Source organism: Myotis daubentonii, chromosome 4, assembly GCF_963259705.1.
Source record: "Myotis daubentonii chromosome 4, mMyoDau2.1, whole genome shotgun sequence".
NCBI lineage: Eukaryota > Metazoa > Chordata > Mammalia > Chiroptera > Vespertilionidae > Myotis > Myotis daubentonii.
Genome location: NC_081843.1, coordinates 111,330,705 through 111,358,689, shown reverse-complemented (window position 1 = coordinate 111,358,689; position 27,985 = coordinate 111,330,705). Strand labels below are relative to the sequence as shown.

The 27,985-nt window shown below is 51.3% G+C and overlaps 1 protein-coding gene across 2 annotated transcripts; it reads left to right on the top strand.

The window, feature by feature from the left end:
• Positions 1-34: 34 nt before the first annotated feature.
• Positions 35-27,841, top strand: SKP2 (S-phase kinase associated protein 2). 2 transcript variants are annotated; one of them, XM_059694948.1, is made up of 10 exons: positions 35-365; positions 844-1,118; positions 12,022-12,133; positions 16,227-16,370; positions 18,404-18,538; positions 20,306-20,404; positions 21,492-21,622; positions 23,343-23,394; positions 23,554-23,661; positions 25,971-27,841. In XM_059694948.1, the coding sequence occupies exons 1-10, from the start codon at positions 358-360 to the stop codon at positions 26,182-26,184; spliced, it is 1,278 nt and encodes a 425-aa protein (XP_059550931.1). In that variant the 5' UTR covers positions 35-357; the 3' UTR covers positions 26,185-27,841. The 2 variants fall into 2 exon arrangements, with proteins under 2 accessions (XP_059550931.1, XP_059550932.1); XM_059694949.1 differs by lacking the exons at positions 35-365; positions 844-1,118; positions 12,022-12,133 and adding an exon at positions 13,343-13,375.
• The last annotated feature ends 144 nt before the right edge of the window (positions 27,842-27,985 follow it).

Here is a 27,985-nt window from a genome sequence, read left to right as displayed (position 1 = left end):
CGCCTCCCTCCCCGCCTCCCCGGGGGGCGGGCCCGCCCCGCAGCCGCGGGGGTTTGTGGGTACCTCGAGGCTGGCCGAGCTGCGAGGGAAGGAAGTGGTGGCGAGCTCGCCGGACTACGAGGCGGGGCAGGAACTACAACTCCCAGCAGGCAGCGGGGCCGCAGACGGCGGCCGCTGAGATGCAGCTGGAGCGCCCCGCGCGCGCGGAGGGGATGGAACGTTGATAGAGTTGGCGGGTCTCGCTCCAGGCGGCAGGAGCCTCCCGCTTCGGCCCGCTGCGCTCCTAAGCGGGAATCCGGGAGGCGGGCAAGTCTGCAATTAGTGCACATATTTTAAATCCCGGAATCCGTGGACGCCATGCACCGGTAAAGCGATTACAAAGAGGGGCAGACTTGAATGGACCTTCTTAATTCATTTAGGCCACGAGTCTTGCTACTTGCTGAAATTGTTGCTAATGCTGCAATGGGAACGGGTTCTCAGCCCCTTTTGGGGAAAAAGCGTGGGTGGATGGATGGATGCTTTAGTGCGGTGGTCAGTGTGTGGTTTTATTTGTCTTTCTGTATTGGGCTTTCTTGCTCATGCTTTGAATGGCTGTATGGTTTCCCTTCACTTGAAGAAATCCTTGAGGCCTTTTGCATGACCAGAATCGTAAATCAGAAAGCCTTTTTGATTTGCTCCGTTTTTTTCTTCTCTTTCATTCTTGGGAACTCGCCGCCGGCATGTAAAAAATGCAGTTCTGTTAGCTGCATGACTACATTGCATAACTTGCAGTTTCCTTTAGGCCTCTACCAATTACTTATGGGTGTGTTCTCAAAGGGAAGGGGCTATTGTGCATTTTTGCAGGAAACACCTCCAGGAGATTCCTGACCAGTCGAGCAACGTGGCCACCACCAGCTTCACTTGGGGATGGGATTCTAGCAAGACTTCGGAGCTACTGTCAGGCATGGGGGTCTCCGCCCTGGAGAAGGAGCGGGTGGACAGTGAGAACATCCCCCAGGAACTGCTCTCCAACCTGGGCCACCCGCAGGGCTCCCCAAGAAAACGGCTGAAGAGTAAAGGGAATGACAAGGACTTTGTGATCATCCGTAGACCCAAGCTAAATCGAGAGAACTTCCCAGGTAAGGTATGAGGGTAAAAGTGTCAGTCATGGGAGGGCTGAGGTGAACTATTTTGCTGCTAAACCTTTGTTCTGGGGTCTTTAGGATGGGGCCCTTTTAAAAAACACCTAATTCTGAAGTTATTTACCAAAGAAAATAACTCATTGTCAGTGAAGTGTATAGGAATCTTGGCAGGTATATACATATATCTCCTAGTGCTCAATTGATTTTTAACCCATGAGAAGACATCCCTACCTTTTTCCCCAGAAAGTGATCTGCCCGCTCGAAGGCCAGCTCGGTGCCACTGATAAATGGGAACAAAGGCGATGGTCTTCTTGCCGGACTCTCTTTTATTGTATTCTGCTGCCTTGTGCCCCTGGTTGAGCTCTTTGCCATAATCACATTAGTGATTTGTCAAAGGCTTGCTAACGTGGATGTTCAACTAAGTGGCGGAGACTTAACCAGGTCCACTCCCCAACGGGCTGTTTGTCTTGTGGTCTGTCTCCATTACGTATTACCTGTTCAGTCACACAGCCCAAAGACCGAAGGCCAGTCCCGTTCCCGCCATCCCCCAGCATCCAGCCAATGACTGAATCTTCCCTTCCGGTCTCCTAAGTATTTCTCAAGCTCTCATTTTCTCTTAACTGAATATTGGAATAGACTTATTATTCCAGCCTTTTCCTCCCCAGATCCATCCCCAGAGCTACACTGGGCTGACTGAAATGTAGAACTACCCTCTTAATAGCTTTCCACTCCCTTTCTTAAGCAGGCGATTGATTGAGTGCCTCCCAGAGCGGATCAGAACCGCAAGAGTACTCAAATCCACAGTGCACTGACCTGGGGTTATCCGTTTTTCCTGGCTAGTAAACCATTTGAGACATTAACGCAGCAGTGTTTGCTGAGCACATACTATGTGCTTGGCATTCATTCTTCTGGGGAAACAGCAATGAACAAAGCATAAATATTCCTATGCTCATGGAGCTTCTGTTCTGGAGAAAAGACACAATGAACATGATAAATATGGTATGTAGTGTGTTAGTAATAAGGGCTGTGGCTGAAAAAAAACAACAAAGAAACTTTGAACAAGCCAAGAGGGATTGGAAATCCTGGGGTAGGGAGATGGATGACAATTTTCAACAGGGTACTGATGAAAAGCCTCACTTGGACAGTGAGCCTTAAGCAAAGGCATAAAGGAGGGAAGGGCATGTGCCATGCAGATATCTTGGAGGAGACAGCCCTAAGCAGAGGAAGCAGCCAGCCCAAAGACCCTGGGGCAGAAGCGTGTCATGTTTGTTGAAGGAACAAGAAAGCCATCTTCTAAGTGCGGAATGAGCCGAGGAGAAAGTAGAGGGACATCAGGCTAGAGGCGCTGGCTTGTTTGCTGGCTTGTTTTGCTTTTAAAAATAATCTGTGTTGTGTGCTTTTTTGGTTTTTGATCCTTTAGGAAAGAGAGCCTTCAGATTATGGGAATCTACAGTAGGAGCTGGATTAGAAAGGCAGTACAGGGTTATGGTGAAGTCAGGCAAATCTGGGTTTCAGTCTGCCTTGCTGCTCTCAGCCTTGGGCAGTTATTCGGGCTCTCTGGGCCTTTGTTTCGTGGTGAAATGGAGAAATAATACCCACTTCATAGGTCGCTGTGAAGGTTAAACGGAACAGTGCCGTGACGCTCTTCGCTTGCTGCCTGCACGTAGCGCTAGTAAGGGAACCCAGTTCATTTGGTCACATCCACCTGGGGGGCGGCTTCACTTTTCCTTTTGTCCCTGAAGCGGTTGGTCTGACCCTGTCCGGGTAGGGTTCTGTCCCTTCGGAGTTTAACGGCGCTGCTGCATCGAGTGTGTGGCGTGCCGCACTAGCAATTTGGTGCTTGACCACCCAAACGTGGTAAAGACCCTCGGTGCCCAATGGGCGGATGGGGACCAATTTGTCCAGCACCGGGAGCTTTTAACATGGAGTGTGATTGCCGTGTCCTTCCACGTTCACACACACGCACACAGATGTATAGTAAAAAGACTTCTTGTTTCATATATATATATGATTGATTTCAGAGAGGAGGGGGAGAGAGAGAGAGAGAGAGAGAGAGAGAGAGAGAGAGGGAGAAAGAGAAACGGAAACATCAACGATGAGAGAGAATCATTGATTGGCTGCCTCCTGCTCGCCCCCTACCGGGGATCGAGCCCGCAACCCAAGCATGTGCCCTTAACTGGAATCAAATCTGGGACCCTCCAGTCTACAGGCCGACGCTCTATCCACTGAGCCACACCAGCTAGGGCTAAAAGACTTCTTGTTTCTAAGCAAGGCACTCTGGGAACTGGACAGGATGAAGGGGCGGTTGCTGTCTGCTAGGCAACTGCAAGTCAAGTTGAGGAGCACAGAGAATACACAAGAAGAGGGGCTCACAGCGAGAGGCGGAAGCCAGCCACCGATGTGTCGGAGGCCAGCGGAGGACTCGATTGTTCGTGTGACCTCAGATATACAGGTCTGAAGTGAGAAGCGAGGCGGGGAGGGAAGCAGTCGGGTCCATTGTGCTGTTGGAACTGCACGCAGTGTAGACTGGCTTGTTGGTGTGGGGCGGCGTGGAGCGGTGAAGTCACTGATGGGGGATGAGGGGCAGCTGGTGTGGAGGGTCCCAGCGGGCCTCCCGGAGCCTGGGCCTCCCGCGCACCGAATCGTCATTCCCGGGAGTTTTGTGTGCAGTTGTCAGGACAGGTGGCTAACAGCTCTGCCAGGATTAGGGTGCAGCAGGCCACACCTGCTTTCCACAGAGATCTGATGCCAGTGCCCTGGACTGTGGGTTTTTCTTGGTTCTGCTCTCAGCAGTCTCTCTGCAGGCCCCAAGCCAGGCTCCCATCTGGCAACTAAGACCTCTTTATCTGTCTACTTCAGAAGATAAAAACGATGTGACCAGCCCGTCCCAGGACAGCTCTCATTGGCCCTTGGGGTGAGTGTGTGGAAGGAAATTAGGAGGAAATGGCCAGCAGTGAGGTCATTAATGGGCAGAAAGAGGACAACTGCATTTTCTTTGTGGGCATTAAATGCCTGTCCGGATCTTTTCTTCCCCACTTCCCCCGCCTCCCTCCAAACAGGATGCATGAAAACACGGTTGAACTAATTTGTTGATCCGCTCTCCCATGGCGATTAAACTGCTTGAAATTCCAGACCCCACACTGGTTTCTCAGACTGGAGACTCCAAAGTTTAGAGAATGCTGATATCCCCCAGGAACCTTGTTCAAAGTGCAAAATTCCTGAGATGCTGATCCAAGAAGTCCTGCCTTGAAGCTGGGAATCTGCTTTAATAGCCCCAGGCACACATAGTTCCTCCAATTTTTTTTTTTTAACCAATAAGAAATAGATTTTACATTGCAATCTTGGGTGTGTACCTGAAATATTCCCCCTTACTGAGGGATTTCCTATTCAGTTCCATTCCATTTTTCAAAAACAGTGCTGGTCAGCCCTGCCAGGGAGGCTCGGTTGGTTGGGTGTTGTCCTGTGAACCAAAAGGTTGCTGGTTCGGTTCCTGGTCAGGGCACATGCCCAGGTTACAAGCTCAGCTGATTGAGGTTTCTCTCCCACTGTCTCTCCCTTCTTCTCTCTCTAAAATCAATAAAAATATATTTAAAAGCAAAAAAAAAACAGTGCAGGTCAAACTAGACTGACTTCATGACTCACCAATGAATCTCAAAACAGCTCTCTTGGAGTCTGTAGAGGACCCTCCCAGGCACTTTCTTTGCTCTGTAGCTTTCATTCATTCATTCATTCATTCATTCAGCAAAGATGTATTGAGCACCGTTCTAGAGATGAGGAGTACAGCAGTGGACATAACAGGCAAAAGAACCGGCTCTCATTCAGCCTATATACGGTACCTGATTTTCCAAATCCCAATTTCCATGGCTTGCCCATTGCTCTTACCACACTCCGGGGGTGAGCATGTCTCTCACAGAAATCTAGGGTTGCGGGGTGGAGGGGATCATTGAAGACCTCTGGTTTGGTTTTGCTGTGTTTTTGCTTTTTTTCAGTTTTGCCTACCTAGCCAAAAAAAAAAAAAAAAAGCTAGTTTGATCCAGTGTTTTCTCTTTGCAATTTGTGGAAGAGGAAGGAACACTTATCTCAGATGGTGGAATCTATTGTATCTTCCCAGAAAGGAAGCCTGGGTTGTTACCACTTAACACAATCTAGCAAAGACAAACATGTATTGAGCCCCCACTCTTTAAAAAAATACACAAAAAATAGCAGGTGTGAGCAGCAGGGCCTGCCTGCCCTTCCAGTATCATTTATCTAAGAGGGGGAGTTCTAAGAGTCAACGTCTCATTGATGGGTAAGATGACTTCGGTGTGTTACGTTGAATTGGAGTATAGATGATGCTCCCAGAAAGAAATATGTCGAGTCGGAGGAGTCACGTATCCTGCAAAGATCTAATGCATATATTAGCTGTTCCTCAGGCGCAGTGATGAGGTCAGCGCAGTGGACGGCTGAGCTTGCACCTCAGGACCGAGTGGAAATGGTGGCGCCCGCCGGGGATGGTGGGCAGGGTTGTGAGCCTGGCCTCCGGCTGTCAGGGAGTTGAAGACCAGAGGCCTTGGGCTGAGTAATTGTTTCCCTTACTGTGCAGCCCTGGGCGGTTTAGAAGAGGCCCTGGGGGAAGGACCTGCTCTGGACTTTCTCATCCACTCGGGGCACACAGACCAGGCAGCAGTGCAGTCAGGAATCCAGGAAACAGATGGCCGCTGCTTTGAGAATTAAATGTGGCAAGTCAGGTTACATTCTGCATACCCCAGGCCGGATCCCAGCCGCCGGAGCAGCCACAGGGAGACAGACTTCCGCCCCCTCTGCTTGGGCAGCAGCCAACTTCAGGCTGCGACACCCCCGCCCAGGGGCCCTAGAATCTCTGTCACCCTGTGGTCAACGGAGTGGGGTCCTGGGGACTTGGCTCTCTCTGGCGTGTTTTCTCGGCCATTGCTCCTTCCATCTGGCAGCACGTCCTTGACGACAGCTCTCAGCATCATTGTTTTACTCCCTCTCCACTTCTCCCTCCCAGTCCTGGTTGATGTCTTTTTTTTCTCCATATAAATTCAGATTTAATTATCTCCTTAACTCGTAGACCATCTAGTACTCAGAAGAAGGAGAGTATGGAATCGTAGAGTGTCCTAGAGTAGAAAGAGGCGTGAGTTGGAGCCAGACCCGAGTTTGAATTCCCACTGTGCCCCCCGCTAGTTCTGTGCCCGGGTTCCTTTTATCATAGCTACATCACCTGAAGCCCTTTCCCCAGCTCAGAGGCCACTCATATTCTGACAGGACATTTCCTTTGTGTCCTGATGTGTCTTCAGCCTCATTCCCCCTCCCCCAAACACCAGCAGGCAGTTCCCTCTGCCACCTGGCCAGCCCTCCAGCGGCCACCTCTCGGGCTCTAAGCCTCTCCTTTGGGGCATGGGGTTGGGAACAGACAGAGCAGAGCCACATTTGACCTTTGGCTGTCGCCTTGGTGAGGCTCTTTGGCCAAGACAGGTTTCCTCATCTGTAAAATGGGCTAAAACGCCTTAGTACATGGGATTGCTGCAAAGATTCGGTTGCTTTCCTAACTACCTGAGACTTTTTAGGCTTTCAATAAATGGCAGTTTTGGTTTTTTTTTTGTTTTTGTTATTAATCCCTACCCGAGAATATGGTTTTTTTGATTCAGTTCATTCACAGTTTTCACGAGGGGAGAGTGAAAGGCATAATGCACTTAGCGAAGACTGAGCAAATGATTATAAGTGTGCGAGGTGCTGGGCATGCACGTCTGGGCAGGGGGCTATGAACGCTCCTTGGAGGAAGGGGCATTTAAGTCAGTATCTGAGGGATGCATGGGAGCTGGGGGTGAGGAAGGAAGTTGCGATGCAAAGCCCTTTAACGCTAGGCTTCCCTTGCGTGTGTGGCTCCCTGGCCTGGCTTTGCTGCCCTCTGCAGACCCCTGCATTCATTGCTCTGCCAAGTTTTCCTCCTGGCATTGTAGTTACCTGTCTGCACATCGTTCCTGATTTCTTATGTCTTCCCAGTCAAACAGGAAGCACCCGGTCTGTTCACACCTCCTGCCCTGTACTGCACAGCAAGCCTCTCTCATTTTCCCCTCCCCTCTTCCTCCATCTTCAGTGCCCCACCCACAGCCCCGGGAAGCTCCCCGTCCCCAGCGCCTTCTCTTGCACGCAGATGTGCTGTGAGTTAGCATCCCTCCTAGAAACCCCCAACCAGTGACTGACGGCAGCTGGCAGAGGAAGCGGCAGCAGCCAGGCCCTCGGCTGGGACACCTCTGGGTGCTCCCTGCAGTCCCCAGCCCACGGGAACCCGGTTGCCCATAGCAGTAACCCCCTCGTGAGCATGCCCAGAGCTGGCCTCCTTCCCTTCCGCGTCGCTCACCACTCCTTCCAGGGCCTCCCGAGACCACTTCCCAAATAAACTCCTTGAATCTGATCCTCCAGGCCTTAGAGAGAGGGTGGTTCGGGGGTCTGGGTGAATCCCACCTCGCCTTTAGAGCAGCGGTTCTCAACCTGTGGGTCGCGACCTCTTTGGGGATCGAACGACCCTTTCACAGGAGTCGCCTAAGACCATCAGAAGGCACGTATATAATTACATATTGTTTTTGTGATTAATCACGATGCTTTAATTATGTTCAATTTGTCACAATGAAATTGGGGGTCACCACAACCTGAGGAGCTGTATTAAAGGGTCGCGGCATTAGGAGGGTTGAGAACCACTGCTCTAGAGGGAGTTCTAAGCAGCGTTGGAAAGAAGCGGCCCCAAGAAGAAAAGGTGCAGAGTCCATGGGGAAAGGACAGGAACGGAGACACGAAAGAGAACGGGGGGGGGTAGACTCGCTGCTCCACCTTTCCCCATATATCACACAGGTAATCGTCACAGCGACCCACTTGGCCAGATCCCCTCTCTCCCTTCTCTCCCCGCTCCAGCAGATGAGGAAACGGCCCAGAGGGAGGAAGTAACCCGCCCCAGCTCTTGGAGTTGGCGGCCGAGAGGCTGGATTCTGGGCAGAGCTTCCTCCATCCAGTTGGGGGCTGGGGGTCGGTGAGGGGTGGGCGGTAAGCACCTGTGGCCAGGATAGCCTTTGCAGGTCATAGTCAAATCTCAGCCTTAGATTTGGAAGAACTAAGTATGTCATTTTCCTGCCAGATCAAATGCTGGGATCTGATCTCCAGATACAAGAGGTCGGGGGAGTTCAGCGTTAATGGGAGAAAAACTTGAGGAAAACCTGTCCATCAACTTCTTTTCCTGTTAGGGGAGCCGAGCAGGAGCCTGGTGGGAGAACCTTTGACCTCTGTGCACTCTGACCTTGAGGGAACTGTGACAGTGGCGCCACCGTGAGGAGCCTCAGGGTGACCTCTAGCTGCCTCTGCGGGTGAGGTCAGGGGTCAGCGCTGATGACCTGCCTTCACCCCCCTACCCCGAGGACTCAGAGCCTTTCATTTTGTCCTGTAGAGAGAGGCGCGGGCGTTAACTGAGCGACTGCACATCACCGCCTCGCCTCATTCTTCTTCCGGAGGCTTCCCTGACCACGCCCCCCACACACACCCCCCACCCCCCACTGCACAGCACAGCACCCTGAACCCCCCATGGCAGCCTGTCATGGTGCTTCATTTAAATCGCTCCCTTGTCTGCATCTCAGACTCTGAGCAGGCATTCCTTGCTCATCTTTTTATCCTAGAACAGACCCCAACATATATGGTGCATGATTAATAAGCATATGAATGGAGGGATGTTTCAGACATGGTGCTAGTTCTTGAAAATACAAATTTTTTTTTTTAAATAGCTCTTGTTCTCAGGAACTTGCTGTCTAGCGAGGGACCAGGCAGGTGAGAAAGTAAGTAATCAGTTGGAAGAGTGGCCTGCTGGTGGTGCTGTCCTGGAGGTCTTCCATAGGCGTGGGGGCTTTAATAGCGACCGGATTTTAAAATAATAGCAGGGGGCGGGGGCACAACGTATACAGACCCACTGAGAGGGAGCACAAATGACTCATCCTGAAAACCGCAAAGCGCTCTGAATGTGCTCTGATAGTGAACACAGATAGTGAGCTTGTTGGCTTCTGGATAGTTAACAGAGAAGAACATGTTGGGCCCGAACTGGAACGCTTTGAACTTCGTGCTAATCAGTACAGACTTCAGGCTAAACATTTGGGGGCGCCATTGAAGGGCTCTAACCGAGGGAAGGCATGCTTGTTTGGGAAAGATCGAGAAGATTGCCCAGGAATGCCGCCCGCCCTGTGTGTCACCTTCTCCCCCGGGCCTCACAGAGCCTGGTGCCATCAGTATGCTGTCCGTGCAATACTGGCACCTTTAAATGGGGGAGGACAAAGAGGGGCTGTATGTTAGATGGAGACACCGGGCAAGTAGGAGACCAGCGGAGATTGCTTACAAGGAATCGGCTCACACAGTTAGGAATGGTGGAGGCTGGAATGTCCCGCCCAAGATCTGCATTCCTGAGGCCTGAGAATGGGGCCAGCCGGGGTGCGGGTTCCAGCCCAGGGCCTGCAGGCGGGCGGTGCCACGCTCCCTTAGTTAGCCTCTTCCAATCAGGCCCTGGATTGGCGAGACCTGCCCGCAGAGGGAGGGCACGCTGCTTTTCTCTGGGTTGGGTGTCAGTCTCATCCTGAAACACCCTCTCAGACACGCCCACACCACCAGGCCCAGTGCAGCACTTAGGCGACCTCTGTGAAAGGGTCGTTCGACCGCCAAAGGGGTCGCGACCCACAGGTTGAGAACCGCTGCTCTAGTGGCTGCTCAGCACATTCAGAGCCAGAGCTGAGGGCCTCATCATGACATAGAAAGCCCTGCATGGCCTCATCTTTTACTCCCCCCCACCCCCTGCAGTTTTTTACACTGTGCTCCTTGCTGTTCCCCAAAGCAGAGATGCTGTTCCTTGCACCTAGAGCACACCCCAGACACCCATAGGGCTGGCTCCCCCACTTTGTCCAAGCCTCTACTCAGTGATTGCCAACTCTGTAAGGCCTTCCCTGGCCACTGTGGTCAGACTTTGAACACCTACCCCCTGCTCCCCATCCTCTCCTTCACCCTGCTTGATTTCTCTGCGTAGCACTCGTCAGTTTTCACATAGCATGTCATTCACTACTTATTCTGTATCTGTGATTATCTATTTCTTCCCACATGTATGCAAACATTTTGTCTGCCTTGTTTACTGCTCTCTTCCCGGCACCTAAAATGACCCCTGGCCAGTGCCTACTTGTTGACTAATGGATGAGGACACCCTTGATGTTGCACGTCCAGGTAAATTGGAAGCCTGGGGGAATAGGGTGGGAGTGCATTTGCCTTGTAAATAAGGTCACCATGAAACCAACATGTGGGCTGGTTTGAATCCAAGTTCGTTCTCTCATAAACTCGAAGGGTGAAGTCTCTATTAAAAACAGTTTTTAGTGGAAGCGACATGTATTGACAGAAATGGTTCCAAAAGCAGGTGAGTGGCCAGAGCTTCCGCCCCATGTTGCAGTCGGGTGTGGTTTGGGGAAGTCTGTTAGTCCATGTGCAGAGTCCCACATGGCCTGGCTCAGGGAGCATCCCAGCTGCAGCAGCCAGGAGCCTAGGGCGGCAGGAAGAGACAGAGGTAGCCGGCTTTTTAATCCAGGGGGTGGCTGCAGCCGTGCTAGCTCCTGATTGGTCCTTTCAAAGAATTCTGCCTCAGCAACATCCTTGGGATTGGTTGCTACGCCTTACTGCCATGTGATTGGTTATCTGCAGGCTGGGTGTCTTAGCAACAGTCCATACATTGTAAGCCTTACCCAGCTGGGTTTCCTTAGCAATTCTGCCTAAGTGGGTTCCTGGTTCTATTTTCTCTGCCCACCTCCCCCCCAACCCCCCACCCCCGTCCTGTCCCGATTCCTGCCGTCCTAGCTTCTCTGTCTCCTCAACTACTTGCTCCCCTGAATCCTCAGTGACTAGATCAGAGATGGCGAACCTTTTGAGCTCGGCGTGTCAGCATTTTGAAAAACCCTAACTTAATTCTGGTGCCGTTTCACATATAGAAATTTTTTCATCTTTGCAACCATAGTAAAACAAAGACTTGTATTTTTGGTATTTATGTATTTAAGTGCCATTTAACAAAGAAAAATCAACCAAAAAAATGAGTTTGCGTGTCACCTCTGACACGCCTGTCAAAGGTTCGCCATCCCTGGACTAGATGGCCAGGATTCCTTAGCCCCTGGATGACACCTGAGAGGGCTGGGGGCTGGCTCTGAATCTTTGCTGGAGATTGGCCTGCGGGTGCGGAAGAGAGTGTGTCGGGAAAAGTATTCTTCGTTTCCCCTTTTCTTTGCCAAGAAAATATGGTGCTTGCTTCAGGGGGCCTACACTGTGAGTGAACAGAAAAGCAATTGAGTGGATAATTAAATTCCTGTTTCATGCTGAATGTTGTGTGTCCTTGATGGGTAAGAAAAAGGTCAGTATGTTGTAGGCGGCTGCAGGAATGGCACCAGGTGTCTGACCGGCGGGTCAGACCGAACCTGGGTTCAGCAACCTCAGTACTTGGGTTCTGGCTGGGAAAGAATTCAGAGCAAGACCCCAGCTGTAAGAGAACATGTACTTGGTAAATCACAGCAGTGGGAGAAGTGATTCCTACAAGACATGGGCTTGGGAAACGAGTTACGGAGGCAAAGGAAGGGCCCGTGGAGCTTGGGAGTGAGGAAGCTAATAGTAACCTGCCCGGGGAGAGTGGGCGGGGGGGGGGGGCACACGGGGTCCTCTGTCCTAGGGGTTTAAGGGTGGAGATTTTAGGGGAGGTCCCAGGGAAAGATCCTAACAGAATATTCAGTAGCCTGATGAGCTTCTGTGCCTGCCCCATCGTCCCTGCTCTGCTCATGTCTGTCTAACTGTCTACAGCAAATAAACTTGGCGGTTAAAAGAATGGTGACGGGAAAACACATTTTTTCCCTCCAAGGTGTTTCCTGGGACTCGCTTCCCGACGAGCTGCTCTTAGGCATCTTCTCCTGCCTGTGCCTCCCGGAGCTCCTGCACGTGTCCTGCGTCTGTAAGAGGTGGTACCACCTGGCGTAAGTACTGTTCGCCCCTTTGTCCTGCGTCTGTAAGAGGTGGTACCACCTGGCGTAAGTACTGTTCGCCCCGTTGTCCTGCGTCTGTAAGAGGTGGTACCACCTGGCGTAAGTACTGTTCGCCCCGTTGTCCTGCGTCTGTAAGAGGTGGTACCACCTGGCGTGAGTACTGTTCGCCCCGTTGTCCTGCGTCTGTAAGAGGTGGTACCACCTGGCGTGAGTACTGTTCGCCCCTTTGTCCTGCGTCTGTAAGAGGTGGTACCACCTGGCGTGAGTACTGTTCGCCCCTTTGTCCTGCGTCTGTAAGAGGTGGGACCACCTGGCGTGAGTACTGTTCGCCCCTTTGTCCTGCGTCTGTAAGAGGTGGGACCACCTGGCGTGAGTACTGTTCGCCCCTTTGTCCTGCGTCTGTAAGAGGTGGGACCACCTGGCGTGAGTACTGTTCGCCCCTTTGTCCTGCGTCTGTAAGAGGTGGGACCACCTGGCGTGAGTACTGTTCGCCCCTTTGTCCTGCGTCTGTAAGAGGTGGGACCACCTGGCGTGAGTACTGTTCGCCCCGTTGTCCTGCGTCTGTAAGAGGTGGTACCACCTGGCGTGAGTACTGTTCGCCCCGTTGTCCTGCGTCTGTAAGAGGTGGTACCACCTGGCGTGAGTACTGTTCGCCCCTTTGTCCTGCGTCTGTAAGAGGTGGGACCACCTGGCGTGAGTACTGTTCGCCCCTTTGTCCTGCGTCTGTAAGAGGTGGGACCACCTGGCGTGAGTACTGTTCGCCCCTTTGTCCTGCGTCTGTAAGAGGTGGGACCACCTGGCGTGAGTACTGTTCGCCCCTTTGTCCTGCGTCTGTAAGAGGTGGGACCACCTGGCGTGAGTACTGTTCGCCCCTTTGTCCTGCGTCTGTAAGAGGTGGGACCACCTGGCGTGAGTACTGTTCGCCCCTTTGTCCTGCGTCTGTAAGAGGTGGGACCACCTGGCGTGAGTACTGTTCGCCCCTTTGTCCTGCGTCTGTAAGAGGTGGGACCACCTGGCGTGAGTACTGTTCGCCCCTTTGTCCTGCGTCTGTAAGAGGTGGGACCACCTGGCGTGAGTACTGTTCGCCCCTTTGTCCTGCGTCTGTAAGAGGTGGGACCACCTGGCGTGAGTACTGTTCGCCCCTTTGTCCTGCGTCTGTAAGAGGTGGTACCACCTGGCGTGAGTACTGTTCGCCCCTTTGTCCTGCGTCTGTAAGAGGTGGTACCACCTGGCGTGAGTACTGTTCGCCCCTTTGTCCTGCGTCTGTAAGAGGTGGGACCACCTGGCGTAAGTACTGTTCGCCCCTTGTCCTGCGTCTGTAAGAGGTGGGACCACCTGGCGTGAGTACTGTTCGCCCCTTTGTCCTGCGTCTGTAAGAGGTGGGACCACCTGGCGTGAGTACTGTTCGCCCCTTTGTCCTGCGTCTGTAAGAGGTGGGACCACCTGGCGTGAGTACTGTTCGCCCCTTTGTCCTGCGTCTGTAAGAGGTGGGACCACCTGGCGTGAGTACTGTTCGCCCCGTTGTCCTGCGTCTGTAAGAGGTGGGACCACCTGGCGTGAGTACTGTTCGCCCCTTTGTCCTGCGTCTGTAAGAGGTGGGACCACCTGGCGTGAGTACTGTTCGCCCCTTTGTCCTGCGTCTGTAAGAGGTGGGACCACCTGGCGTGAGTACTGTTCGCCCCGTCGTCCTGCGTCTGTAAGAGGTGGGACCACCTGGCGTGAGTACTGTTCGCCCCTTTGGCCCGTGGGGGCGAGGGGAGAGGAGGGTTATTCATTCACGGGGTCTGTGAAAAGGAACAACCGAGAAGAACATAGCAGCACACAGCAAACTGAGCACCTCCCTGTTTCTGTGAGTACTTGGTGTCTCATTTCCCCTCGAAAGGGAGGGGTCCCTGGAGGTGAAGACTCCCCCGTTAATGAGACCCCCCGCCCCGGATCTGGGGAGGGGAGTCCCAGCTGAGGCACAGCCGCCCCTCACCCCGGAGAGCCGGGCGGTGAGTCAGGGGCCAGAGGACGTGGGGCCCTGGTCTTGGGTCGGGTGTGAGCCGGCCCGGCCACTGAGACCCTGGGTGACCGGAGGGAGGTCTCTGTCGCTTTGAGTGGGAAGAATGGCGCCTCTGGGACAGGACAGGAGGGGAAACACACAGAGATGCCGCGGTCAGTGCCTGGCTCGCCGTGTGCAGCACGTGACAGCCCACGGGGGTTGGGGTTTTGTTGGTTCTGGGGATGACACCGTTCTGGTGTGGACAGTGAGCTGGGAAGTTGTGGTGAGCTGGGAAGGCAGCCACAGGCCAGGAGCGGCGAGAGAGGCTGTGTTTGTCAGTGTGAACCTTTTTCCACCTTCACCCCTTCTCATCCCCACCCGCCCCTGGCCAGCCGTCTCTCCTTCCAGCGTCAAGGACTCTCACTGTGACGGCAGGAGCCCCTCCCTCTCCACTCGGGGTGTGCTCAGATAAGACACCTCGTATTTAGTCTCACTCATCCCCCCCCACCTCACGGACCCCATTTTCATTGTCTTTCTGCCCGCTGACCTCATGCAGAATGTTACTCTTCATCTCAGTTGTTACAAAAGTCATAACGGACACTTACTAAGCACTATGTGCCTGGCACAGCAGTCCTGCCTTCTTAGTAACAGGTCCGATAACACATGGACAGTTTCTTTATGCAGAATTATTCCACAGCTCTCGCCAGTGGTCTGCTTATTTCAGGCAGTGTTAAAAAATAACATTTTTGTAGGCTTTTATTATTTTTTTAATATATTTTTATTTCACAGAGGAAGGGAAAGGGAAAGGGGGAGAGAGAAAAAAACATCAACGAAGAGAGAGAATCATTGACCGGCTGCCTCCTGCACACCCCTCACTGGGGATCGAGCCTGCAACCTGGCATGTGCCCTTGACCAGAATCCAACCTGGGACCCTTAGTCTGCAGGCTGATGCTCTATCCACTGAGCCAAACCGGCCAGGGCTCTTGTAGGCTTTTAAAATGTGTGCTCATGCGTATGACCTTGTGTTTTGCTTTCTTGTTAAATTGAATGACTCTGTGGTTGTTAAAGTTCCCTTATTGCGTTCAGTATTGATACCTCCTTCTTGCATTAGAAAGACTATCCAAAATCTAATATTTTCCCTTTTCTTTCACATTATTTCATATCTATCTATCTATTATCTACCTATCTATCTATCTATCTATCTATCTATCTATCTATCTATCTATCTATCTATCTATCTATAAGCCTAAGTGACCGGTCAACCGTTCGACCATTTGACTGGTAGCTGTGAGGCGCACTGACCACCAGGGGGCAGACACTCAATGCAGGAGCTGCCCCCTGGTGGTCAGTGCACTCCCACAGCTGGAGCACTGCTCAGCTGACCAATGGGTGCCAGATGTTGGGCTCATGGCCGGCGCAAGCCTCTCCCATGGGCACTCTCCCTGCACGCCCCTCCCCCATCCGGACTGGGACCAGGATCAGGACCAGTGGGGCCGGGATGAGCGGAATCACCGGGCCTCTAGTATCTACATATATTTCTATGCATGTGTGTGTGTACGTGTATATAAGCTTAAAAGGTATTATAAAACAGCTAAACTAAAAATTCTTTTTCCTAGTAGACGTCAGAGTCACAATCACATGATAGAGCAGTGCTAACTTTCCTACCTTTAGTGTATTGACAGTGTGGTCACCTGTTTCTGGGTAACAGAAATGGCAAGTGAGGTTACTGTGGCCATTGGAACCTACTCACCTCGTCAATAATCAACTAAGCAGTCTGAGCAGTCGTTTTTAAAGTTATCAAATGGAGTCGAAGGCTGGAATTCTGTTCTCCGGGTCCAGGTCCTTGCATTGCTCATGACAGCACTGAGCCACCTACATTGGAAGTCTGTAGAAAGAGGAACAGGGAGGCTGATCCATGATGTGACCGAGTTCAACAGCCTTTAAAATGTCATGGCTAATGTACCGTCAGCTTAAAAACAAAGGTTTCTTCGGAATTGGCTTCCAGGCGATGTATTGGCGGCGTCCTCCTCGTTAGCATTGGTATTGGGAGCCTGCAGGATCCAGTGCCCCAACTTACCGATCGAGCCCCCTCTCTCGCAGGTTCGATGAGTCCCTGTGGCAGACCCTGGACCTCACCGGCAAAAACCTGCACCCGGACGTGATTGGCCGGCTGCTGTCCCGAGGGGTGATGGCCTTCTGCTGCCCGCGATCCTTCGTGGACCAACCATTAGTTGAACATTTCAGGTAAAAAAAAGAAAAATCCCGCGGAAAGACTGTGTCTCAATCTCGAGGTGGAAACCCTCAAATCCCCATCTGCTCAATCCTCCCCTTCCAGCAAGCTCCCATTCCCAGTGCCCTAGAAATGTCCACACGGGAATTCCCTCCACACACCTCCGTATCAGCCTGTCCCCATGATGCTCAGCCCCCTTACTTCCCTCCACGCACCTCAGTATCAGCCTGTCCCCCATGATGCTCAGCCCCCTTACTTCCCTCCACACACCTCCGTATCAGCCTGTCCCCCATGGTGCTCAGCCCCCTTACTTCCCTCCACACACCTCAGTATCAGCCTGTCCCCATGATGCTCAGCCCCCTTACTTCCCTCCACGCACCTCAGTATCAGCCTGTCCCCCATGATGCTCAGCCCCCTTACTTCCCTCCACACACCTCAGTATCAGCCTGTCCCCCATGGTACTCAGCCCCCTTACTTCCCTCCACGCACCTCAGTATCAGCCGGTCCCCCATGGTGCTCAGCCCCCTTACTTCCCTCCACACACCTCCGTATCAGCCTGTCCCCCATGGTACTCAGCCCCCTTACTTCCCTCCACGCACCTCAGTATCAGCCTGTCCCCCATGATGCTCAGCCCCCTTACTTCCCTCCATGCACCTCAGTATCAGCCGGTCCCCCATGGTACTCAGCCCCCTTACTTCCCTCCACGCACCTCAGTATCAGCCTGTCCCCCATGATGCTCAGCCCCCTTACTTCCCTCCATGCACCTCAGTATCAGCCTGTCCCCCATGATGCTCAGCCCCCTTACTTCCCTCCACGCACCTCAGTATCAGCCGGTCCCCCATGGTGCTCAGCCCCCTTACTTCCCTCCACACACCTCCGTATCAGCCTGTCCCCCATGGTACTCAGCCCCCTTACTTCCCTCCACGCACCTCAGTATCAGCCTGTCCCCCATGATGCTCAGCCCCCTTACTTCCCTCCATGCACCTCAGTATCAGCCTGTCCCCCATGGTGCTCAGCCCCCTTACTTCCCTCCATGCACCTCAGTATCAGCCTGTCCCCCATGATGCTCAGCCCCCTTACTTCCCTCCATGCACCTCAGTATCAGCCTGTCCCCCATGATGCTCAGCCCCCTTACTTCCCTCCACACCCCTCAGTATCAGCCTGTCCCCCATGGTGCTCAGCCCCCTTACTTCCCTCCACGCACCTCAGTATCAGCCTGTCCCCCATGATGCTCAGCCCCCTTACTTCCCTCCATGCACCTCAGTATCAGCCTGTCCCCCATGATGCTCAGCCCCCTTACTTCCCTCCACACCCCTCAGTATCAGCCTGTCCCCCATGGTGCTCAGCCCCCTTACTTCCCTCCACACCCCTCAGTATCAGCCTGTCCCCCATGGTACTCAGCCCCCTTACTTCCCTCCACGCACCTCAGTATCAGCCTGTCCCCCATGATGCTCAGCCCCCTTACTTCCCTCCATGCACCTCAGTATCAGCCTGTCCCCCATGATGCTCAGCCCCCTTACTTCCCTCCACACCCCTCAGTATCAGCCTGTCCCCCATGGTGCTCAGCCCCCTTACTTCCCTCCACACCCCTCAGTATCAGCCTGTCCCCCATGGTGCTCAGCCCCCTTTACAACTTGCTCTCCCTATGGGAGTCAGTGCCACTGCCCTCCACCCCCTCGTCGCCAGAAGCCATCATCGACATCACATCCTTGTCACCCACACCCAGCGCGTGCTCACACATTCATTTCTAAGTGGGGCTATATGGGCAGCGACAAAAATCCTGGCAGAAATCCTCTTGAATCTTAAAATGGAGGAGGATGGGACTTCGCTGGGAGCAATTTGTCATATGGCAGAAACTATAGCGAATCCTTGAAACGTGCACGTAGCGTCCAGCTTGGGATGGGGCACTCACTGGGGCATGGGCAGGGCGGTGTGGGCTGGGTGGACCTGAGCCGCCTTGCAGAGCTTCTCTCTTTCTCTCTTTCTCTCTCTCTCTCTCTCTCTCTCTCTCTCTCTCTCTCTCTCTCTCTCTTTCTTGCATGTCCAGCCCTTTCCGCGTGCAGCACATGGACCTGTCCAACTCGGTCTTCGAGGTGTCCACCCTGCAGGGCATCCTGTCCCTGTGCTCCAAGCTGCAGAACCTCAGCCTGGAAGGCCTTCAGCTCTCGGATCCCATTGTCAAGTGAGTGGCAGCGGAGCCTGTCCCTGCAGCCATTGGATTTAGATGTGAATTCTGTTTCGTGCGTGTAACTGGGGTGCCCTGCTGTCCACAGCCGCAGGGACTGGGGGGATACCCAGCGCAGGGTTTCGGCTCCTGAGAAAACATCCCAGGCCTCACCCAGGCAGCCAAAGTGTGCACGCCGACTGGATGCCAGGCCTCGGGCTGGGCCCTGGGGAGGCACGGACGAATGCAGGCAGGGCCCCTGCCTCTGCCTGGGAGAGGCAGATAATTACAGTGCAGCGCGTTTGTACACAGCGAGACCCCATTAGGTGTAGGGAGGGCCGCCTTCTTGCAGGAAGTGACTCGTAAGCTGAGTATTAAAGACGCCTGCACACGACAGGGCGGAGCAAGCAGGCTCTCGTGGGAGCACCAGGCTCGGTGACCTGAGTGGTGGGAGGTGAGGCTCATCAGGGATCAGACTTCTTTTTTTCCACTCATTTTATTTTATTTCTTTCATCACCTTTTATCCCCCATAGACCCTCTTCACTCATACGTAGAATCCAATGAACAAACAGAACTAACAAGCAAAACAGAGTCAGACTCATAGATAAGAGAACCGGCAGACAGCTCCGGTCGGGGGTGGGTGTTGGGGAGGTGGGGGATTGAACGAAAAAGAAAAAAAAAAACGAACGAACTCATGGACACGGACAAAAGGGATCCGATCTGAAAGGGCCCTGCCGTGCTGCTAGCAGCAGTCTGGATGCCGTAAACTGTAAAGAGGGGAGTGTGGTGACCGGCGGGCTTCTGAGAATGAAAGAACGTGGCAGAGTTGAAATTTGGAAAACCAACTTGCTGACCACCTCAGAGGGTCAGTCAGACATGGAAGAAACGAGACTAGTTTTATATTGACTTCGCTGTGTTCATTCAGGTGAGAATTTATGAAACCTGCTGTAAAAAATAGAATAGTAATAGCGCTAACATTTAGTGAGCCAGATCCTAAGGTCTTTGTAGGTCTTCTCATTCAGTTCTCACAGCAATCCCATAAAATAGGTCTTAGTGTTCCCTTTTTACAGATGTGGAAACTGAGGCACAGGCTGAACAACTTGTCCAAAGTCACACAGTTGTAGGTGGCAGAACCGACATTTGAACCTGGCAATGATGATCCCAGACATGAGACATTTGGGAATGTAGGGGAGAGGGCAAATGTGAGAGATATTTAATTGACGAGAACCCAGTAACTTTTTAAGTAGGCGTTTGCCTGCACCTTAATTCCTATTATGGGTGAAATGGAAATGTGTTGATTCTTTTGCTTCTTTTTAAACTTACCTTAAAAGTACAGTGACGAATGTTTCTTGTGTATTTATGTGAAGCCCCTTATTACATTGTATTATTTAACTTCAACAGCCCGACCAAGCAGGTGCTGACACCTCCATTTCACAGAGGAGTAAACGGAGGCAGAGCGCAACCTGCTCGGTGTCAGACTCATAGTGAGGCCTGAATTTCTTTCTCTCACATTTTAATTTTCATAAATTTTTATTTTAGGTTTTTAATTAAATGGGGTGACTGGTTAGTCAGGTTGATAGGTTTGAGGTGTACGATTCTAGATACATTGTCTGCGTGTTGCACCGGGTGTTCACCGCCCAGGTCCCATCTCTGTGAGACGTGAATTTAAACTCACCGACTCCAGGCCTGTCGGCGCTTACCCGCCTCGCGAGCCTGCTTTCCTCAGAGTGCTTGACGGAATAAGAGCGTCTTATTGGTGACCTTCTGATGTTTTTCTCTTCCCAGTAACCTCGCTCAGAACTCAAATTTAGTGCGACTTAACCTTTCTGGGTGTTCCGGCTTCTCCGAATCCGCCCTGAAGACTTTGCTGAGTAGCTGCTCCAGGTAGGCGAGATCTGGGACCTGATTACAGAGCTGTGGTTTCACACCGGAACGGAATTGGGAGATCCTTTGAGCGATTCCCAACTCCGGGCTCTTGATGGAATGAGGCCATCACCTTTGCCCGCTAAACTCAGGAGCCAGATGCAATGAGTTTGCAGAGCATGCTGGTGAAGTAATCCCTTTTGTTGTTGTTATTTGCAAAAGGGAAATGTAGCAGTACGTTGATCACAGTGCGATGGAAAGAAAGCCGTTTGCACCTGACTATACAGTTAGGTTCTTTCCCCTTTCCTGTCTGTAGACCTAACTGAACCGCTCCTGGTCTTTTATATTGTGTTAGTCAGTATATGAATACAGGCTACAGAGATACAGGTATCACTGAGAGGACACGGTTCACTGAGTACACAGCACACACCAGGTGTGCTGTGTGTGTCATTTCTGCAATCCCTTGGTCTCTGCACGTATCTCATCGCGTTGTGCCAATGTTTCCGGAATGACCTGTTGAAAGTAGGTTGCCTTTAGATCAGAATGGTATCCGTGAGATGAAATGTAAGCCCCCCATTTTCTCAGGAATGAGGGGTGTGCTGTAAGGGTTGGACCTTTCCTCTGAATGCCTCATTTGCTCAGAGGCCACGTGAGATGAAGCAGTTTTTTGCAGCATCAGTGTCTCTTTATCAGGAAGCAGTTGTTTAAACATCGCAGGTGATTGTTCAAGTCTGTGTGGCTATTTGCTAATAATCGGGGTGGTTGAGAAAGAAACAGGCTGGAATTTCTACTCCCCGTTCTGGAATGAGGTTTGAGCCCTCAGGAAGGGAGGAGGGTGCTCCCCTTTGTTGCCACAAGGGGGCAGCATTCACTCAGGCCTTGGCTCAGATTCCCTGGCGACTTTCTGGGGCCACCTGGAGCCGGGGAGTGTTGGGGATGGGCCGGGACAGGTCGGGTGGGCTGAGGCAGCTGCTTGGAGAGGCAGAGGCCTGGGCATGGCCTGGTGAGGAACCGGGGGCTCCATGAGCTCGCAGCCAGAGGCAGTGCTGCCTGGAGCACTCGCTCCTGGCTGGTGGGCTCACGCCGTCCCCTTGCCCCCGGTGTGCAGGCTGGATGAGCTGAACCTCTCCTGGTGCTTTGACTTCACTGAGAAGCACGTGCAGGTGGCGGTGGCGCACGTGTCCGAGACGGTCACGCAGCTGAACCTGAGCGGCTACCGCAAGAACCTCCAGCGGTCAGGTGAGAGCCGCGGCGCTGGGCAGAACTCCTGAGACCTCCCGAGTGCTGTCCTGCCCGGCTTGCCCCGTTCCACCCAGTGCCTGTATTGTTTCCACCTTTCGCAGATGAGGGAGCCGCTGATCAGAAGGGCCAGGTACAGGCAAACAGCTAGCCAGCATCCAGGTGTGAATTCAGAGCCTAGAAGTAGAAACCTTTATACTCTCAAACCTACTGTTGTACTGCATGTGGAGAGCGGCTACAGTGTTTGGACAGGGTCACGCCTCGGACTGATGAGAGGGCACAGTCCTCCCATGGCCACGTGCAAGTCCCAGCTTGGAGGGCAGGGCCCTCCCAGCACAGTGATAGCCAACAGCTATGGTTGTAAGCTTGAACCTATGGTCCGAACACGTGGCCCTACGTGCCTGAGTGATGTGGGCTTGATAGAGTTCAGGTGCATGTAACTGAGTAGGATCAAAACCCACGAGAATGCTGTAAACATCTTGACCACGGCCTTACTTTGCCTTGTGGAATCTGCTATAAATAAAGACTCGGCTTGTAGTCCGTGGCGCTGTCTCTCCATCCGGGAGCAGCGTCCCACCCAGACCCAGCTCACTCTCTGGTCTGTCTTTTCTCCATCCTTCACCACCCCTTCTCAGGGTCACTGAACCTGGCTGAGCTGGCGTGGCACATAAGGCGCCCAGTGTGGGGCTGAGTATGCCATGGACGTGCCAGCTCGCCACAACTGCAAACTGTTTTTATAGCAGAAACAGGGGTGGGGAACCTTTTCTCTGCCAGGGGCCAGTTGGATATTGATAACATCATTCGAGGGCCATACAGCATTATCAGCTTAAACATGAGCCCGCTGCATGTGGTCAGACATTTAACTAACTCACCTAAGGCCTTGGCAGGGCCCGACCAGACCAACGATTCCAGCCCACAGGCCGGACATTCCCTACCCCTGCTCTAAAATAGCACAAAGTATAGTCACTTATTATCATTACCAAGTATCGTGTACTGTACGTAACTGCAGGAGGTTTGTAGACACAGCAGCACCGCTAGCTCATGAGCAGTGCGTTCTTATTCAGCGTTTACGAGGGCTGGGTCGCCAAGTAATGGGATTTTCAGCTCCGTTTTAACCTATGGGCCCTTCTGTGTAAAGAGGTGCGTCTTTGAAACGTGGCGCATGCCTGTACAGAGTGCTGTTTGGTTTGCCTTTTGCTGTGTGAGGGGCATTTCCCCCCCCCCCCCCGTTTCTGCTGATACATCGGCTCTGGCAGCGGTTCTCAACCTGTGGGTCGCGACCCCTTTGGGGGGTCAAACGACCCTTTCACAGGGGTCGCCTAAGACCATCGGAAAACACATATATAATTACATATTGTTTTTGTGATTAATCACGATGCTTTAATTATGTTCAATTTGTCACAATGAAATTGGGGGTCACCACAACATGAGGAACTGTATTAAAGGGTTGCGGCATTAGGAAGGTTGAGAAGCACTGGGCTATGGGTTGTTGCTAACTGTTCGTTTTGCACAGTTCTCTTACTATTTCCAATAGTTTTCAGGTGGTTCGTTTGGTCTCGGGGTAGAAAACTCTTGTATACCAAGGCGACACTCATGTCTTTCTCACAGTTCGCCACTCTGGTCCCACTGATCTGAACATGCAGCACAGCGGCAGTGACAGTATCAGTAACAGATGCCCTGTCTTGTTCCTTAATAGTGACCGTCATATTTTTTCTTCTAGATTTCTCCACCTTAATTGGAAGATGCCCCAATCTTGTCCACCTAGACTTAAGGTATTTCTTCATGTATTTATTTTAGAAAAAATAAGTGAAAAATCATGACTCCTCATGGAGTGAGGAAAGGATCTTACTGTGTTGAGGGAGCTCAGCGTGGACGGTCTGTCCTCCCCCCGGCACAGCGGGGTGGCTGTGAGTCTCTTCTCTCTGTTTCAGTGACAGCGTCATGCTGAACCACGAGTGCTTCCCCGAGTTCTACCAGCTCAACTACCTCCAACACCTGTCGCTCAGTCGGTGCTACGATATAATACCTGAGACTTTACTGTGAGTATGTGGGTGTTTCAAAGCTAGTGGAAGGCAGGGACCAGAAGAGATGTCGCTGGGTGTTAAATCCGTTGTATGAGTAGCAGATGTTGAAAACGTAAACATCAACATTAGTGTACTGCAAACTGGTTAGGGAAGGCCAGCAAAACCGAAAAACCAGGGCAGAATTGTTTTGCTCAACATACCGGGTAGCGGTGCGTTGACTGAGGCCTAGCTGGTTTGGCTCAGTGGATAGAGCGTCAACCTGTGGACTGAAGGGTCCTGGGTTCGATTCCAGTCAAGGGCATGTACCTCGGTTGCAGGCTAGATCCCCAGTCCTGGTCCGGGTGCATGTGGGAGGCAACCACTTGATGTGTCTCTTTCACGTTGATGCTTCTCTCTCCCTGTCTCTCCCCCTCCCTTTCGCTCTTTTTAAAAAATCAATGGAAAAATATCCTCAGGTAAGGATTAACACCCCCCAAAAAATAAGATCCCTTATGAACACCAGGCATGTTTATTTGGGTAGTACTTTTACTTTTTAAATCGCCCTTCACATTGAGTTTAGCTAACATATATTAAATATCGTTGTTTACGATGCTTTGTTGAGTGTAGAATAAATACCCTTAGAGGGAAGACTGGGTGAGCGGTCGGCATGGGCGGTCTGAAGGGGAGCTGAACGGTTTGGGTTCCATGAACACCAGGGGAGCACCGAAGGCCTTGGCACGGGGCAGTGATGTATCAGAGCAAGGCTTTCGGAAGTTGCCTTGGACGCTGGTAGATAGACTAGGCTGGAAGGAAGGAAAACCAGAGGCAAGGTAAGGTGGCCGTTACTACAAGGAAAGTTTGTCTTAAGTAACTGCTGGTAATGAGTGTAAAAGATGCTTCTCACACCAGGTCACTGATGTGCTCATTGATTTGCAGTGGGATTTTGATGAAATTCCAAATCAAACATTCCCTCTCTGAGACTTTGTACTGTGTCCCAATCCGGAGCAAATACAGATCAGAGAGATGGATTTCTCAGCACATAGGCCTGGGTTAAAGAGAAAGAATCATTACCAAAAAGTATCGACTTTGGCCCTAGCAGGTTTGGCTCAGTAAATAGAGCACAGGCCCATGGACTGAAGGGTCCCGGGTTCGATTCCTGTTCAGGGCAGGTACCTCAGTTGCAGGTTCCAGGGCCCTGGTCGGGGTACTAACAGGAGGCAACCAATCGATGTGTCTCTCTCACATTGATGTTTCTCTCTGTCTCCCCCTCTCCTTTCCACTCTCTCTAAAATCAGTGGAAAAATATCCTCGGGTGATGGTTAAAAAAAACACAAAGTATTGACTTTGGGTAAACGAGCTCCCTTTTTTTGAGCCAGAATGTCACTGTTGACAGAGTTATATTTCACCTGGGAAACACCAAAGAGGATTAGCTGATGTGACATGTGTGATATGCAGAGGGAAGATGGCCATTGCTCCCTCCAAGGGCATGATTCCCCCTTCTCCACCGTACCCGACTACCTACCCGTCTGAAGTATCTGGGTGCAGGCACTTAGGTTCCATCACATATAATGGGCTTGTGGACTGTTAACCAGTACAGTGGGGCCTTGACTTACGAGTTTAATTCGTTCCGTGACGGAGCTCGTAACTCAAATCACTCGTATGTCAAATCTTAAAGTGAACGAGTGAGACACGTGACGCTGGGCTGATGTTGTGGCGTTCACTGTGACGTTCGCTGCGCCAACTAGCAGTGGGGTATCTGAAGCTGGCTCGTAACCCGAATTTTAGCTCGCAACTCAAAGCAAAAAATCGGCCGAGAGACGGGTCGTATCTCGAAAAACTCGTTAGTCGGGACACTCGTAAGTCAAGGCCCCACTGTATTGAGAAGTTGTCGAACCAGCTGACATCTTTGAGATGGGGAACCTGAGGTCAAGTCCATGTCCTTCAAGTGCGTGTAACCTTCCGGTGACTTCCAGCTGGTGCCACAACAAACATGTACTCTAACCATCACCAGCTTGCTGGCTTGTCCTCACCACACAGCAGCACCTTCCAGGATAAATCAAGAATGGAGACAGGAAACAAATAAAGGCTGGATTTTAAATAAACCGACGTGGAGTGTTTTGCTGGTTGGAAATTCAGCACAGCGCACTGGCCTGTTCCCCAAGCGGTGGCCTGTGCTTTGCCGTTGGGTTCATCTTTGCTATTTTCTTAAATTGTGGGCTGCAGAGTACGTTTTCAGTTTGCATTTTATAGGGTCTGATCCGAGTTGTTGAAAGTGGGTCATGTCACTCTAGTGGGACAGTTTCCATAGATACTGAAAGTCTCTCTCTCTCTCTCTTCCTTTCCAGTGAACTTGGAGAAATTCCCACACTGAAAACACTACAGGTTTTTGGAATCGTGCCAGACGGGACCCTTCAGCTGTTAAGGGAAGCCCTGCCTCACCTCCAGATTAACGGTTCCCACTTCACCACCATCGCCAGGCCGACTGTGGGCCTCAAACTCCACCCGGAGATCTGGGGCATCCGCTGCCGACTGACACTGCAAAAGCCCAGCTGTCTGTGAAGTGTGCTTTGCAAGGTGCTGTCTCCTTTTTTTCTTTGGGTCAGGGAAACGGGCAGGGAGCCCGACCGCTAGAGTGCTCGGCTGTGTGAATTCTCGGTTTTCCCTTTGCCTTCGTCCTGCAAGTATATTAGAGAAGCATTTGAGAGAAAACTAGGAAGTGTTGCTCTTTTAAAATGACAGGAAAAGCTGTCACTGCTCTGCTCCTAGGAGCCTAGTCGTGGGCCTTCTGCAATTCCAGGAGCACGAGCCTGTGATTTCAAGATCCACTGAGAGCAAAATTTGAGCCACCTCTCCCAAGTGCCCTTCTTATTAAATCAATTTAGAGACAAGCTTAAGAATCACCAGCAAGCAAATACTTTTCTTGATCTATATGCTAACTTAACTTTCTTCTATTTAAATATTCAGTATTGCTTTGTTAGACATAGTTGGGAAAAATGATAAGCTATTCATATTGTAGGATGGTCGGTTTGAGGCAGTCATTCTGGGGATAGAAAAAGGAAAATGCCCATTTCAACTCTGCCTTTGCACTGGCAGTTAGGTTCATGGAAACAAGTACTCCTGGGTCATTCACCTTATAATCTACACTTAAAAGAATAGCCAAGCGGATATAGAACGTGGAGGCTCTGGAGGCGGTTTCTGTGACAGGTCCATCTGAAGTATGCGCTGATGCGCGTTGATGAGGCACCCTTTACGTACTGTACTCCCAGAACACTGAGGTAGCTGAGGAGATGTGATTGTGGTCTTCTAACTTTATTAACTTTATGAGCAAATGATGTTAAGTGGGTTCTTTAGCTTTGAAAATGCCTCGCCTTGTTTTCGGAAGGTGCTAGTAAACGTCTCTCTTCTTGAAATGCGGGATGGGGTGCTGAACTGAAGTTGCCTGCGCTTGCCTGTATTGCTGAGGTTCTTGAAGTTATTTTTATATTACTCTAGAATCACGTCTTTTTAAATTGCTTTTTTTTTTGTCTTCCACAATCCCTGTTTTTACCTACCCACCCATTTTATAAGGTTACTGGACCTAACGTTCCCTAAGAACTGCATGTTCCTCTCAATCAGAAATACCACAAGCAGGTGCATGTCCCATGGTTTCAGAGCAGTACGCACAGCTCGCACCTGCAGAAAAGCTCACTCAGGTGTGGAGCCTTTGACAGCGTCAGTGATATTTTTCAATGGCACACAGAAGCAAATGGACTCAATACTTTAGAAAACACACTAATTTCTTATTTCAATTGATGACCTCCCCACATGTTCAAAATGGAACAGAAAAGCCAACACCCGTCATTTCTAATAACGTCGTTGGTTTTTAAATCACATTTTTCAAATGTTAGAAACGATGGTATGAAGTGCCCTTATCTGTCTACTCTAGACCTAAGGAAGAACATTTTAAAGTAGTTATACCAGAAATGATTATGTTTCAATCTTGTAGTAGCTCAAAAGTGCTAAATACTACTTGAGATTATTGTTTACAGATTAGTGACAAGGGCTGGGGACAGGATCCGGTTGGATTCTGACTTCCGGGTGCCCTCAAACACATAGTACTTCCAAACTCAAGTCCAGTCAAAAGCTATTTTCCTAACACGTCAGAGTAATCTGTATTTTTTTATGTGATTTCTACTTTTATAAACTTGTTTTAAATAAAACACATTTTTATAAAAACAAGTACTTCTGCTAAGTTGTGGTCCTTTTTTTTCCTCCTTTAAGCACTGTAGCTAAAATTGTTTAAAGTACTTTAAAAAGAAATAGCACTTACAAACTTTTAAAATGTAGGTGATTGATGGGATAGTGCAGTACTATCCAGAAA